At 43.1% G+C, this 16814-nt stretch overlaps 1 protein-coding gene across 1 annotated transcript; it reads right to left on the bottom strand.

Moving 5' to 3' along the window:
- Positions 1–793: 793 nt before the first annotated feature.
- LOC139538248 (piggyBac transposable element-derived protein 4-like) lies at positions 794–16330 on the bottom strand. Its single transcript, XM_071340098.1, has 2 exons — positions 16153–16330; positions 794–2238 (listed from the first exon to the last, which is right to left on the bottom strand). The coding sequence occupies exons 1-2, from the start codon at positions 16328–16330 to the stop codon at positions 794–796; spliced, it is 1623 nt and encodes a 540-aa protein (XP_071196199.1).
- Between the last annotated feature and the right edge of the window lie 484 nt (positions 16331–16814).

Here is a 16814-nt window from a genome sequence, read left to right as displayed (position 1 = left end):
AGAATTTGAAATTATTTATACTTTTACTTTTGATACTTTAGTATATTTTTTAAATTAAATTTACTTTGGATGCTTAAGCATATTTAAAAACTTTTACTCAAGTAGGATGTTAAAACCTCTTAAGGCTACCCCCCCTTCTTCTCAATTTCCGCCTGAAGACATACCCAAATCTAACTGCCTGTAGCTCAGGCCCAGATGCAAGAATATGCATATTCTTGGTATCATTTGAAAGAAAACACTCTGAAGTTTGTGGAAATGTGAATTGAATGTATGAGAATATAACACAATAGATCTTGTTTAGATAATACAAGGAAAAAAACATATGTTTTTTCTTTCTATTGTTGTTGCATCATCTTTAAAATGAACAAGACAAAACAAACATTCAGATAGGATGATGGGGACAATTTCAGTGGAAAACATAAGAGGGCACCAGTACTTGTGCAAAGTTTCAGAATGATAAAAACATTTACAAAATAACAAGGGTAACTATTTACACACTTTCAATATTTGGAAGACCCTCAGTCTTCTACACATTATTGTGCTGCTGATGCCATGTGCCATAGCAGTCTCTTTCTGCTGTAAAGCAGAGGGTCACCAAGCATGTGGTGCAGGTGATGGGGGACTTAATTTTGCAAAGAACACAACGATGCCTCCATGCTGTGCCCTTTTGGCCCTGAGGCACATCCATGCCTGCAGAAATACATTTGGGCAGATGAACACCACTTGTGGCAGGAGCAGAAGGGACAGAGGTAGAAGGGCCAGAATGTGGTGCAGTGGTGCTGTAGCCAGCAAGCTACCTGATGAGCAGCTCTCTGAAGGCTAGCTGTGAGATGGGGGGCTTTCCACAGCTCTTAGCCATTTCCTTATGTAGGATGAATGCATTCACCACAGCAATGTCGATGAAATGATAGAAGAATGTCTTGTACCATTTCATCGTCTTGTGGAGAACATTGTAATAGCCTATCAGCGCATCTGACAGGTCCACACTTCCCATGCTCTTGTTGTAGTCCTTCACAGCAGCTGGAATGGGGACATTTTTTGTGGTCCATGCCCCATTAGCGTTCTTCACACGCCTGACGATGTGATCGCCACTGAAGGATTTGTGGATTGTTGTGCACATCACCACCTCTCTGATATCCATCCACTTCACAAAGAGCAGGCCATCTTCACGGATCCATCGCATGGTACCCCGATCAGCCCGCTTAGGCATGTCGTTCACCTTTGTCTTTGGAAAGCCCACCCTGTTGGTACGAATGGTGCCACAAGCCCACACATCCAGCTTCCTAAGGTCTGCAAACAGGGTAGGGCTTGTGTAGAAGTTATCCACAAACAGTTTGTAGCCCTTCCCCAGCAGTTGAAAATCCAATAACTCCATTACAGAGTCATAGCTAAGTCCCTTACCGGTAGCAAAACTGTTCTTCCCCTCATAGATAAAAGAATTGCAAGTGGAGGCACACACAGAATCAGCCAAAACAAACAGCTCGTAACCCAACATAGTTGGTTTGTTTCTAATGTATTGTTTGAGGCCAATTCTGGCCTTTGAGGCTACCATCCTCTCATCTATGGACAGGTTCTGGGCTGGCTGAAAATAGGTCTTGCAGGCCTCAACAATGTTGGGGTAGAGAGGTTTTATTTTGCAGAGTCTATCAAACGTTGCTGTGCCTGTCTTCTTGTCATTGTCCTCATCAACTTTTGGGTCACTGATATGAAGCGCCTGTGAGAGAACCAGAAACCTTTTGCATGACATGAGAGTGAGGGGGAAAGGCAGTTGGTAGAGAGATGACTTTTTCCAGTAGTCCCTCAGGGTTTTCAGCTTCACCAGCCCCATGTAGATGACCAGTGAAAGGTAGCAGAAAAGGTCTGACATGGAAATGGGCTTCCATGCAACTTTTTTGCCTTCTTGCTTCTTCGCCCCATACTTATTTGTGTTAGACACGAGCGAATCAACAACTGATGGGGTGAAAAACAGCTGAAAAAGCTGAATGGGGCTGTACGTTGCAGTCATGTTCAGCTGAGGTCCTGGCTTCCTTTTCGGCATAAATGTTGGTTGAGGTGGCTCCACATCATCTTCTAGGACAGTGTGCCAACCCCCGTCTGTAACTTTGTTTGCAGGTTGCACACTTCCCCTCCTCCGCTTCTTTGTCAGTGCTGGAGACAGCAGGGGTCCAGCTGGATGAACCAGCTTCAGTGGGGGATGGACACCTAGGCACTGGGGGCTCCCATTCGTAGTCAGTTGCACTGTGAAAGAAAAAAGTTCAGTTAGAATAGTTTCACGTATCCTGTATCAACAGGTATAATAAACAGATATATATAGAGAACAGGGAACACTAGGTTGAAGTGCTGTTCCATTTCACTCTGGCCATTGTTGTGGGCCTGCCTTCCCCTCAACAGCCTCAAATAGGCTATTTCATGTGGGGGTGGGGTGGAGCGGCAGACACACGCATCTCGTGTCACTTGCTGTGAGAGCCGGAATTCTTACTGGTTGGTAGGTGATCAAATACTTATGTCATGCAATAAAATGCAAATTAATTACTTAAAAATCATACAATGTGATTTTCTGGATTTTTGTTTTAGATTCCGTCTCTCACGTGTACCTATGATAAAAATTACAGACCTCTACATGCTTTGTAAGTAGGAAAACCTGCAAAATCGGCAGTGTATCAAATACTTGTTCTCCCCACTGTATATATATATATATTTTTGCACGGAGAGGACATCGTTTTGGACTGGTAAGTTCTTCTCATGCTAATGCCGTTGTTTGAAATGAATAATATCAAATGTTTATATATATATATATATATATATATATATATATATATATATATACACACACAAACATAGGCTATGGGTCATACACATACATACAAACATACCCCCACCCACAATGTATAGCAAATGTGTACTTTACACATTTCATTACTGATTACATTTTTATATATTGCAAATAAAATTTTAAAAATCACAAATAATATTTGATATTATTAATTTCAAACAACGGCATTAGCATGAGAAGAACTTACCAGTCCAAAACGATGGCCTCTCCGTGCAAAAAATAATCTTCCATCTGGGAGTCATAGCTATGCTCGCTAACTGAATCTTCGTCCAAGAGCAACTCTGTCTCACTTTCCCTATCAATTTCTTCTATAATTTTGTGTACATCTGTATATCTAGACTTGGATTTTGCTTTCCCTGACTTAGTTGCCATAATGTTTGATATAAAAATAGCTTAAGATGCGCTTTACCGAAATACTGCTGTGCGTAACACGCGTGGCTCCTTCCAGTATGAATCTTCAATGGTGAATGACCCTCTTTATGCCCGAGTTTACTACATGGGCTGGTCTTCCAACACATAAACATTACATATTGCTGTTTACCTCAGCTCATTGGCTATCTACCAAGCTAGATTTCAAGACGATCAGTGGTCATTGGGTTAATGGGTGATCTTCTATTAAGGTTTCTTTACTTTTACTCAAGTATGACAATGGGGTCATTTTTCCACCACTGTTGGCTATACTGAACGTAACCCTGGGGCTTGCATGCCCGACTAAGCAAGTCACGTGACGGTTTAATGGCGAGAAGGCAGAAAAAATATTAATACAGAACTTTCTTTATGAAACACCATTTTCTACAACCATTCTAGAGTAGCTAATACTAGTCCCGGACATTGTGTATTGCGTTCAGTCAATCAGATTGTTTCATAAATAAAGTATGCATATTTTCTCAAATCGAGTTAAGGAGGAAATTGACGCCTTTGCAGCCCGAATGGAGAATGTTTAATGTACAAGCCGGTCTACGGGGATACGAGCTTATAGCTGGCTGCATTAATTCCCTTGGGTAAGATAAAATGACTCAATATCACCATCTGCCGGCCTTTGGGCTTGTGAGTTTCTAACATGTTCTCCTCAAATCCTTCATGGTTTCTCAAAACTAGCGTTAAACTAGTTAGGCAAGCAAACTAGCGGTCAATAACATGACACAGCTATTTGCAAGCTCAATAGCTTTATAAAACTAGTATTTTTACTTGCCAAACATGCTTCATGGTTATAGGCAGTCATTACTTTACAAGTGAAGCTAACTTTGATTTGCTTTATGCACTTTTTAGTTGTTAGACCTAAAACCTATCAGTGAAGTACTGTCCATGCTTGGTCATTACTCAAATCAAAAAAAAAAAAAATGGTCACATACATGTGTTTAGCAGATGGTATTGCAGGTGTAGCGAAATGCTTGTGTTTCTAGCTCCAACAGTGCAGTAATATCTAACAAGTAATATCTAACAATACACCCAATCTAAAGTAAAGGAATGGAATTAAGAATATATAAATATTTGGACGAGTAGTGTCAGAGCGTCATAGACTAAGATACAGTAGAATAGGACATAATACAGTATATACATATGAGATGAGTAATGCAAAATATGTAAACATTATTAAAGTGGCCAATGATTTCAAGTCTATGCAGCAGCCTCTAATGTGCTAGTGATGGCTATTTAACAGTCTGATGGCCTTGAGATAGAAGCTGTTTTTCAGTCTCTCGGTCCAAGGTTCGATGCACCTGTACTGACCTCGCCTTCTGGACGATAGCGGGGTGAACAGGCAGTGGCTCGGGTGGTTGTTGTCCTTGATGATCTTTTTGGCCTTCCTGTGACATCGGGTGCAGTAGGTGTCCTGGAGGGCAGGTAGTTTTCCCCCGATGATGCGTTGCGCAGACCGCACTACCCTCTGGAGAACATACGTATGTCTCGTGTCTGGGCCGTTGAATTGCGACTCCACTTTGTCTTTATACTGAAGTTTTGCATGTTTGATTGCCTTACAGAGGGAATAACTACACTGTTTGTATTCGGCCATATTCCCAGGTTATATATGATGGTTCGCGTTTTCAGTTTTGCGCGAATGCTGCCATCTATCCACAGTTTCTGGTTAGGGTAGGTTATAATAGTCACGGTGGGTACAACATCTCCTATACACTGTGCTCAAGAGAGTGATGGTAATACCCCATTTCTTGACTGTATGCTTACTAGGTGTTGCATGTACTTTATATCTGCTACACTAGTTTCAAAGTGTCCTGCAGTTCTGTACTGGCACACTATCAAGAGTTGCTTCTCTATCACGGACACTGGATTGAATGTAATAAACCAAAAAAGTGTAGTTTGGATCATTGGCAACAAGTTCAGTGGTAATAATTCATTTTAATAACAACCTTTTTGATATTGCTGAATCCTATTTTGTTTATACCGCTATTAAATGATCATTACTGTAGACTAAATGGTAGCATAAATTGTAACCATCATAACCATTAAAAAGGCATTATTACAAGACACAAAATATTGTGATTTTCATTTAAGTTTTATATTTCTGCTTTAAAAATTCCATCCTATGCAGTACATTTTTGTATTTCATGCCCTCCCTTCAGAGGGGTAACATTATGTAGAATTTCATTTTATGGAGGATAGAAAGACATGAGCTCTTTTACATTTATGACCTCCATTAAAATACAAGGCAACTTCACTTATCCTCCTCCTGCCCTTAGCCAGTCACTCAGTCACAGCAGGCTTTCTCAAACCCTGGGTCGCCACAGGCAAATCAAACCTCACTTCAGAGGAGCACTCTTCTCCATACTATATCAAAGGGTATGAATGAGTGTCTCTGGTACAGAGGTGGTTAAGAGATAACTATGTCTAACCCTTTCCTGATCCTGAAGGAATAGAGCATTGTTTCCAACCAGCGACTCAGTTGATCTGATGTACCCTGTTGGTGCCAAACTGTGCTGTGATTCGATAAACATTTGAACGTCCTTGATTCTGTCTTAAACGATAAAACGCAAAAACTCTTCTTTCAATATCAATGGGTGGCAGAAAATACCACTGCAGGGTAAATTAAATAAAAAATATTTCAGCACGCAAGCAGAGTTGAACCCCAGTAGATATAGAGACCATCTGAAATCTTGCCTGACAGAATCAGTGATTGGTAAAGAGAGAGAGTGAGACAGACAGATTGAGGTAAACAACACCTTTTAAAGGAGGAGGAGGGACGAGGGAGTGGATGACACACAGTACACAGCTCCGGGTCAGGTTCTCTCAGCAATAGCCATAGTATGGTTTGTCTGTTTCTATTTTCTCCATGGTAGAAATATGACTATCTGTTGTTTAGTCTCCTACACTAGCAAATAGTAGTCACAGTTAAAGCAGTCTATCTATGATGTATGAGCAACAAGAGTCTTAAAAGCCAAGGGGTCCTCTTCTTTGAAAGTGAAAAACAAAAACAGATGTAAAAATGAATCTCGTAATTGGTAGGAATTGGAAAATATAGTTCAACAATCCACTTTTGCCCATGAATGGATGTGACTGAGAAGTCATGAAAATGTCAGTTTGATTCCATTTTTCCTCTCCTTTCATTCCATTATTAACTAAGGACTGTTATCATTTGAACCCTTTAAATTCACACAACAAACTAATTGTCAATGAAGTGTCCGAATTATGAAAGACTTTTCTGACAAGGCTTCAAATATTTTCTTAAATGTTGTCCATCTGGGGAAAGTAATTGTGTGTTGTTGAGACATACCAGAATAAAAGGAAGGGAAAATAGAATACTTGCTGTAAGCCATGGAACAGCTTTGAAGAAGAAGATGAAAGTTACCGCAACCAAATTGAGGGAGAGTTGTTTTATGTTTGGTTTTTAAACATAGAAGTTAAAAACCATGATTAAATCATGCCTTTTCATCATAAATATTTTAATCTCAGATTCAGAGTGAAATGTTTGATTTTATATTTTCTCTCACTTAACCCAGCTTTTGTCTTGTTCTCAAATAGTCATTTAATTGTGACATTTTAGTAAGTGTTCAAGATAAACATCTTTTAAAAATTTACACTGGATATGACACAATAGAAAAGCACCCATGGGAAGAGGCGTACTAGGAACTACTACAGTAGATGAACTAGAGACATCACTGAGAAGGTTAGGGGGCTGTCTCTATAGATCCATTGTAGATTGTGACTCTGGGTTACTGGGTAGATCTCTACTATGGCCAGATCCATTGCTCAGTCGATTGCAACTTTGGGTTACTAGACACAGCAATGTGACTCAAGCCTAAGAAACCCTCCCACACACTCATACAAGCACATTCTGTGTAAATGTTTTGCTTAATGTCATTCTGATCTGTCTCCCCCATGGCTGTGGCCATTTGCAACCATCTGCACACTGTTTAATTACAGTCTGTATTCCCGTAGAGATCAGCACCGCTAATACCATGGGGATGTTTTATAAATTCACACTAAGTCGAGATTTATGAGCAACAGAGGGGACTGATGCAAGCCCAATGATATGTGTCATATCATCTGGAGCATACTGTTAGCATCATAGGCTGTGTACTGAGACCAATGGAGAGTTAAACACTGTATAAATATTGATATTTACCTGTCCAGATTGCTGGATTTCATCATTCTCTTTCCATAGTCACAACAGGTGTGGTGGCACTCGTTTGCTTGGTTGATGATAGAAAAAAAGGTAGATGTTTTTGGATTAGTCGCTTTTAGAATATATACACTGCTCAAAAAAATAAAGGGAACACTTAAACAACAAGGAGGAGCACTGCCCTGCAAAATGACCTCCAGCAGGCCACAAATGTGCATGTGTCTCACAAGGTCTCACAAGGGGTCTGAGGATCTCATCTCGGTACCTAATGGCAGTCAGGCTACCTCTGGCGAGCACATGGAGGGCTGTGCGGCCCCACAAAGAAATGCCACCCCACACCATGACTGACCCACCGCCAAACCGGTCATGCTGGAGGATGTTGCAGGCAGCAGAACATTCTCCACGGCGTCTCCAGACTCTGTCACGTCTGTCACATGTGCTCATGTGCTCAGTGTGAACCTGCTTTCATCTGTGAAGAGCACAGGGCGCCATTGGCGAATTAGCCAATCTTGGTGTTCTCTGGCAAATGCCAAACGTCCTGCACGGTGTTGGGCTGTAAGCACAACCCCCACCTGTGGACGTCGGGCCCTCATACCACCCTCATGGAATCTGTTTCTGACTGTTTGAGCAGACACATGCACATTTGTGGCCTGCTGGAGGTCATTTTGCAGGGCTCTGGCAGTGCTCCTCCTTGCACAAAGGCGGAGGTAGCGGTCCTGCTGCTGGGTTGTTGCCCTCCTACGGCCTCCTCCACGTCTCCTGATGTACTGGCCTGTCTCCTGGTAGCGCCTCCATGCTCTGGACACTACGCTGACAGACACAGCAAACCTTCTTGCCACAGCTCGCATTGATGTGCCATCCTGGATGAGCTGCACTACCTGAGCCACTTGTGTGGGTTGTAGACTCCGTCTCATGCTACCACTAGAGTGAAAGCACAGCCAGCATTCAAAAGTGACCAAAACATCAGCCAGGAAGCATAGGAACTGAGAAGTGGTCTGTGGTCACCACCTGCAGAACCACTCCTTTATTGGGGGTGTCTTGCTAATTGCCTATAATTTCCACCTTTTGTCTATTCCATTTGCACAACAGCATGTGACATTTATTGTCAATCAGTGTTGCTTCCTAAGTGGACAGTTTGATTTCACAGAAGTGTGATTGACTTGGAGTTACATTGTGTTGTTTAAGTGTTCCCTTTATTTTTTTGAGCAGTGTATATCAAATCAAATCAAATTGTATTAGTCACATGTGCCGAATACAACAGCTGTAGACCTTACAGTGAAATGCTTACATATGAGCCCCTAACCAACAATGCAGTCCCCCCAAAAATATGAATAAGAAATAAAAGTAACAAGTAATTAAAGAGCAGCAGTAAAATAACAATAACGAGACCATATACAAGGGGGTACCGGTACAGAGTCAATGTGTGGGGGCAACGATTAGTTGAAGCAATTGAGGTAATATGTACATATAGGTAGAGTTATTAAAGTGACTATGCATAGATTATAACAACGGAGAGCGGCAGGGGTGTAAAAGAGGGGGGCAATGCAAATAGCATTGCATTTGATCAGATGTTCAGGAGTCATGGCTTGGGGATAGAAGATGTTTAGAAGCCTCTTGGACCTAGACTTGGTGCTTTGGTACCACTTGCTGTGCGGTAGCAGAGAGAACAGTGTATGACTAGGGTGACTGGAGTCTTTGGCAATTTTTAGGGCCTTCCTCTGACACCGCCTGGTATAGACGTCCTGAATGGCAGGAATTTTGGCACCAGTAATGTACTGGGCCATACGCACTACCCTCTGTAGTGCCTTGCGGTCGGAGGCTGAGCAGATGCCAAACCAGTCAGTGATGCAACCAGTCAGCATTCTCTCGATGGTGCAGCTGTAGAACCTTTTGAGGATTTGAGGACCCATGCCAAATCTTTTCAGTCTCCTGAGGGGGAATATGTTTTGTCGTGCCCTATTCATGACTGTCTTGGTGTGATTGGAACATGTTAGTTTGTTAGTGATGTGGACACCAAGGAACTTGAAGCTCTCAACCTGCCCCACTACAGCCCCATCGATGAGAATGGGGGTGTGCTTGGTCCTCTTTTTTCCTGCAGTCCACAATCATCTCCTTTGTCTTGATCATGTTGAGGGAGAGGTTGTTGTCCTGGCACCACATGGCCAGGTCTCTGACTTCCTCCCTGTAGGCTGTCTCGTCGCTGTCTGTGATCAGGCCTACCACTGTTGTGTCATCGGCAAACTTAATGATGGTGTTGGAGTTGTGCCTGGCCGTGCAGTCATGAGTGAACAGGGAGTACAGGAGTTACTGAGCACCACCCCTGAGGGGCCACTGTGTTGAGGATCAGCATGGCGGATGTGTTGTTACCTACCCTTACCACCTGGGGTGGCCCTTCAGGAAGTCCAGGATCCAGGTGCAGAGGGAGGTATTTAGTCCCAGAGTCCTTAGCTTATTGATGAGCTTTGAGGGCACCATGGTGTTGAACGCTGAGCTGTTGTCAATGAACAGCATTCTCACATAGGTGTTCCTTTTGTCCAGGTGAGAAAGGGCAGTGTGGAGTGCAACAGAGATTGCATCATCTGTGGATCTGTTAGGGAAGTATGTAAATTGAAGTGCGTCTAGGGTTTCTGGGATAATGGGGTTGATGTGAACCATGACCAGCCTTTCAAAGCACTTCATGGCTACAGACGTGTGTGCTATGGGTCGGTAGTCATTTAGGCAGGTTACCTGGACATCAGAACTGTGATTAATCACCATGAACTGGCAGAATCCTTTTTTTTCTTTAACGAGTCCGACAAGCCCAACTTGAATGACATACAGCTTTCCCGGGAACAGGCCCAGATCCCCGTCATTTTGTGAAGAGAAGGCGGAGAAAAAGGGGGCAGAGGGCGGGCTGCCTTCTGAGAATTCGTAGGCGATCCAATAAACCCCAACTTCCTTCCATTCTGCTAGCAAACGTGCAATCTTTGGAAAATAAAATCGATGACCTATGCAAAAGATTACACTACCAACAGGACAATCAAAACAGTAATATCTTGTGCTTCACGGAGTTGTGGCTGAACGACGACATTATCAATATACAGCTGGCTGGTTATACACTGTATCGGCAGGATAGAACAACACGTCTGGTAAGACAAGCGGCGGTGGACTATGTATTTTTGTAAATAACAGCTGGTGCACGATATCTTAGGAAGTCTCGAGGTTTTGCTTGCCTGAGGTAGAGTATCTCATGATAAGATGTCAACCACACTATATACCTAGAGAGTTTTCATCTGTTTTTTCATTCATTTTTCGTAGCTGTCTACATACCACCACAGACTGATGCTGGCACTAAAACCGCACTCAATGAGCTGTATTCCGCCATAAGCAAACAGGAAAACGCTCACCCAGAGGCGGCGCTCCTAGTGGCCGGGACTTTAATGCAGTGAAACTTAAATTCGTCCTACCAAATTTCTATCAGCATGTTAAATGTGCAACCAGAGGGAAAATAACTCTGCACCACCTTTACAAAGCTCTCCCTCACCCTCCATTTGGCAAATCTGACCATCATTTTATTATCCTGAGTCCTGCTTACAAGCAAAAATTAAAGCATGAAGCACCAGTGAATCGATCAATGAAAAAGTGGTCAGATGAAGCAGATGCTAAGCTACAGGACTGTTTTTCTAGCACAGACTGGAATATGTTCCGGGATTCCTCCAGTGGCATTGAGGAGTACACCACATCAGTCAATGGCTTCATCAATAAGTGCATCGATGACGTCGTCCCCATAGTGACTGAACGTACATACCCCAACCAGAAGCCATGGATTAAAGGCAACCTCCGCACTGAGCTAAAGGCTAGAGCTGCCGCTTTCAAGGAGAGGGACTCTAACCCGGAAGCTTATAAGATATCCCGCTATGCCCTCCGACGAACCATCCAACAGGCAAAGTGTCAATACAGGACTAAGATCGAAATGTACTACACCGGCTCTGATGCTCGTCGGATGTGGCAGGGCTTGCAAACCATTACTGACTACAAAGGGAAGCACAGCCGAGAGCTGCCCAGTGTCACGTTCTGACCTTAGTTCCTTTGTTTTGTCTTTTGTTTTAGTTGGTCAGGGCGTGAGTTGGGTGGGTAATCTATGTTTTCTATTTCTGTGTTTGGCCTGATATGGTTCTCAATCAGAGGCAGCTGTCAATCGTTGTCCCTGACTGGGAACCATATTTAGGTAGCCTGTTTTGTCTTTTGGTTTGTGGGTGTTTGTTTCCGTGTCAGTGTTTGTCGCTACACGGTACTGTTTCGTTTGATCATCGTTTATTGTTTTTGTTCCTGTGTTCAGTTTTGGATTTATATTAAAGACATGAACACTTACCACGCTGCGCTTTGGTCCGATCCTTCTACCACCACAGACGATCGTTACACCCAGTGACACAAGCCTACCAGACGAGCTAAATTACTTCTATGCTCACTTAGAGGCAGATAACACTGAGTAGCTGATATATACACTTTTACTCATGCATTATTCTTCTTAGTTACAACTGGAAATATACTCTCATCTGCATACAGGAGAACAGAATGCCCTGTCTCAGATTGAAAAGGTTGATTCCACAGATTGATTTTTTTTTAAATTCTGTGCTGCCACCAAAAGCGAATGATAAAAAAAGAGACACAATCGTCTGTACACCTTTTTCCCTGGCTATCATAAGGTAACCTAGGAGGTAACGCGTTATTTTAAGGTTCCGAAATAAACCATTTAGAGGCATTTATAAAGTGTGAGTTCACTATTTATTAATCATTACTCCCACATTTATAAACCATTTACTAATTATTAGTCTTTTTGTAACCTCTAATCTAAAGTGAGCGCTATGTATGCTTAATAAATACTTTATAAATGTTTTGAGTGACCAGTGTAATTTCTCACAAAAAGATAGGCATGCCATTGGTAGACATTCAAGCAGTACCTGTTAAAAGAATATACACACAACACTGGATGTTTAGTGAAGTATACATACATGTGTGAATAACTATAGTTACCTTAACAACATTTACAAATGTGGGAGTCATGATTAATAAATGGTGAGCTTAGTGTGTATAATTTGGTTTATAAATGCCTTATAAATGGTTTATTACGGCCCCTTAACGGGATTTAAATGTCACCTTGACATCTACAACTGTTTATATCTATGCTCCATAAGGAATGCTCACTAGTAGAGTTTAAATATCATTCAAATCCCCACTCCCTCCTCCCAGCTCAAATATAACTAATCTCTTATCAACAAAGACCAGGGAGTCTGATATATCTGTTAGGTTATAAAATCATTCCAATGATGGGATAGGAGAGGGAAATAGCATCTAATGGTTACGTCTCAAATGGCACCCTATTCCATATATAGTGCTCTAGTCAAAAGTAGTGCACTTTATAGCAAATAGGATGCTATTTGGGTAGTCACATCATTTAATGTAACATTGCACTGGCTATCTGGTGTCCTGTGTGAACTTAAGTATGCTCCCTCCAATTCTCCCATCTCTTTCTCTCTCCTGGGTTTGTAGAATGTTTTTTTTTTGAGAACATCCCTTCCCTTCTTTTTCCCCAATGCGGATGGACGGTGCTAAACTTATTCAAAGTTGGGCAGAATCCAAACAGAATGTTGTTTGTACAAAATGGGCAGTCATTTTGTATTTACAGAATGTCCTGCATTAGAGATGCTGTTGTATAGCATCCTGTTTCCTGCCTCTATGTCCTCCCATCTGTGCCACTGAAAAGGCCTCAGTCTGCTCGATTGTGCCCAAATTTACAGGACACATCTGCCAAGCATGTCTTGTCAGCTGTTCCTCTGACTTATCCAGCCATTTCAGAGCCTAGGGAAGGCATTAGTGCCCAAATGTAGCAGAGGAATGCACACTGAAAAGGCCACATGTTCCCATTGAAATGGCATCTGGGATCTGGTTCCATCTAAATGACATTTAAAATGTATTGGAAATGGTAGTTAGACGTTTTACTTCTGGGCAGGTAGTCAGCATGCTTATCTCAGTAACTTGCCACTAGTACAACTGCCAAATCACCAATAACTGATATATCGAAAACAAACCTTTGTCGTTCTGCCCCTGAATAAGGCAGTTAACTCACTGTTCCTAGGCCGTCATTGAAAATAAGAATTTGTTCTTAACTGACTTGCCTAGTTAAATAAAGGTAAAATAAAAATAAAAACATGTTTAAATTTTTTTTACTCCAACTTCAAGAAACTCACTTCCTTTACCTACTTCTTTCTCTGTGCATACCAGTCCCGATAGACAGTAAAGTCACGTTCACTTCATGTGCTTGCCCAAGCAATCAGAACAGCAGACAATATTCAAACTTTCATTATACACACATGCAAAGAAAAAGAACGCAAGCATACAACATGCATAGGATAAAGTTCACATCCAATAACCAGTGATCAAATCTATATTTTATGCATGGAAATCTCCAAAAGGAAGAAATACAAATGGCTTGTTTTTGTGAAATGAAAAATATTAATCCACATTCAAAATGAGTCTATAAGGAAGCAAAGAAAAAAGCATAGCTTCAGAAACCAATAGCTATTGCTGTGGCCTAGGATAGGTGTTTAATGCCTATGAATGGACCAGTTTGATGGATGGTTTTTAGCCCTGCTTTTGCATTGGCCATGCACACTGAATCAGAAGAAACGGTAGCAGGGCCTTTGTTGTGGATTAGCAAATATTATTCCTCCCATCTCTGCATGCATCCAACCCTCATCCCAACAGATTTATAGAGGACTGGGTACTCAGACTGAAGACATATTTACTTTCTCTCAGGGTCGACTCATCAATCACAATGTTGAACAAAGGACGTTACACTTTTCTGTTATTTTTTTTCCTCTGACAACTGCTCTCCATCCAACAGACAAACTCAAATGTATTGACAGAAGAAAATGGTTGATTGCTTTTCTCCCTAGCTTTGTGGGTAATGTGTTGAATAATCCATGTTCTGTGACTTGCTTTGTGTTTTAAATCATTCTGTTAAGTGGTTGTTTTCAGGGCAGTAATCACATATCACCCTAAGTGTACTATGTAAAGGATATATTTTTTTCGCCCAACTTTTAACCTAAAATTACAATGACATGGTGACGTTTTTTGTTGATTTCACGTTGAATTCACTTTAGTTGGCAACCAAATGTAAATCAAAACTACTTACTAGACATTGAAATGCCATCTGTGCCTAGTGGGTATGCTCTGGTTCTATTCATTATAGTAAGAATAGAAATCGTATTCACGAAGCGTCTCAAACCAGGAGTGCTGATCTAGGATCCGTTTTGCATTTTCGATCATAATGTCTTTGAAGATCATAATGAATAAGATTGTATGGACAGGTTGCCACTGATCCTAGATCAGCACTCCTACTCTGCAATGCTTTATGAATACAGGCCCTGACATGTTGTTTACATTAAACCAGCCCACATATATATCCAGCTCTACATCCCCTCAAGACTCTTCAAGGAGGATCCTATAGGAGTCTACTGGCACAGCCAGCCTCCCAGCCTCGCAGCCTTTCTGAAAGTGGATTAAACTAATGCATCTGTCCCCTCCCTGTCTCTGGGCTAGTATTTATTGGTCCGATCTATATCCATATCTCTTACTGTGTCATAGCCCCATCGCTCATACTGTCTGTTGTTCTCTCTGCCTTCCTCTCCGCATGGAATAGAATACTGAGGAGGTTAAGGAATTAATGTAAATCACTGGATTCTATGATTTAATGTTGTAACCATAGAAATAGAATTACTGCAAACTACTGGATCAGTCGGACCTCACCTTTGACCTTGAATTATAGGAATAAAGTTGGTTGGTTCTTCAGCAATTTTCTCAAGAACTTGGTTGGTCTCTTGGTTTTCCATAAGTTTACCCTCATCTCACACAGATAACACCCTATTACCTATTTAGTGCACTACTTTTGACCAGTGCCCATAGAGTACCATTTTGGACATAGGCAATCCTATTTCCATTCTTGATTTAAAACAAATTATTTTACAATCTGTGTTTTACTCCCTCCTATTACTTCCTGTCACTTTCGTTGGAATAAATGGACCAAGGCGCAGCGTGCGTAGAGTTCCACATGTTTTTATAAATGAAACTCACCAAAACAAATACAGAAACAAACGAAACGAGAAGTAATGGAGTGCTCACAGGCACTACACAAAAACAAGATCCCACAAACAACAGGTGGAAAAGGCTGCCTAAATATGATCCCCAATCAGAGACAACGATAGACAGCTGCCTCTGATTGGGAACCATACCAGGCCAACATAGAAATACAAAACCTAGAGTACCCACCCTAGTCACACCCTGACCTAACCAAAATAGAGAATGACAAGGCTCTCTAAGGTCAGGGCGTGACAGTACCCCCCCCCCCCAAAGGTGCGGACTCCGGCCGCAAAACCTGACTCTATGGGGGAGGGTCCGGGTGGGCATCTAGCCTTGGTGGCGGCTCCGGTTCGGGACGTAGACCCCCCTCCGCTCGCTGATCCCGTCGCTTCCGTGGAACCGGACCATGGATCGTCGCCAGAGGCTCCGGACCGTGGATCGTCGCCGGAGGAACCGGACCGTAGATTGTCGCCGGGGACTCCGGACCGTGGATCGTCGCCGGGGACTCCGGACCGTGGATCGTCGCCGGGGACTCCGGACCGTGGATCATCGCCGGGGGCTCCGGACCGTGGATTGTCGCCGGGGACTCCGGACCGTGGATCGTCGACGGGGGCTCCGGACTGGGAACCCTCGCAGGAGGCTCTGGACTGGGAACCCCCGCTGGAGGCTCTGGACTGCAGACTGTCGCTGGAGGCTCTAGACTGCCAACTGTCGCTGGAAGCTCTAGACGCCAGACCGTCGCTGGAGACTCTGCACTGCAGACCGTCACTGGAGACTCCGGACTGGGAACCGTCGCTGGAGGCCATGGATCATCACTGGAGGCTCCGGGCCATGGATCATTACTGGAGGCTCCGGGCCATGGATCATCACTAGAGGCTCCGGGCCATGGATCATCACTGGAGGCTCCGGGCCATGGATCATCACTGGAGGCTTCGGGCCATGGATCATTACTGGAGGCTCCGGGCCATGGATCATCACTGGAGGCTTCGGGCCATGGATCATCACTGGAGGCTTTGGGCCAAGATGTACTGGGCCGTGGTGGCGCACTGGAGGTCTGGAGCGTAGAGCTGGCACAACGCGTCCTGGACAAATGACCACCTTCGCACGGCAAGTGCGGGGAGCTGGCACAGAACGCACCGGGCTGTGGAGGCGCACTGGAGACACGGTGTGTAGAACCGGGAAAACATGGCACCTGAACGGTGACCAACTCCACACGGTGAGTACAGGGAGTTGGCTCTGGTTCCCACCTTGGCTCCGCCAACCACCCTGTGTGCCACCCCCAATTTTTTT

This window comes from Salvelinus alpinus, chromosome 14, assembly GCF_045679555.1.
Source record: "Salvelinus alpinus chromosome 14, SLU_Salpinus.1, whole genome shotgun sequence".
Lineage (NCBI taxonomy): Eukaryota > Metazoa > Chordata > Actinopteri > Salmoniformes > Salmonidae > Salvelinus > Salvelinus alpinus.
This window is presented reverse-complemented; position numbering and strand designations above follow the sequence as displayed.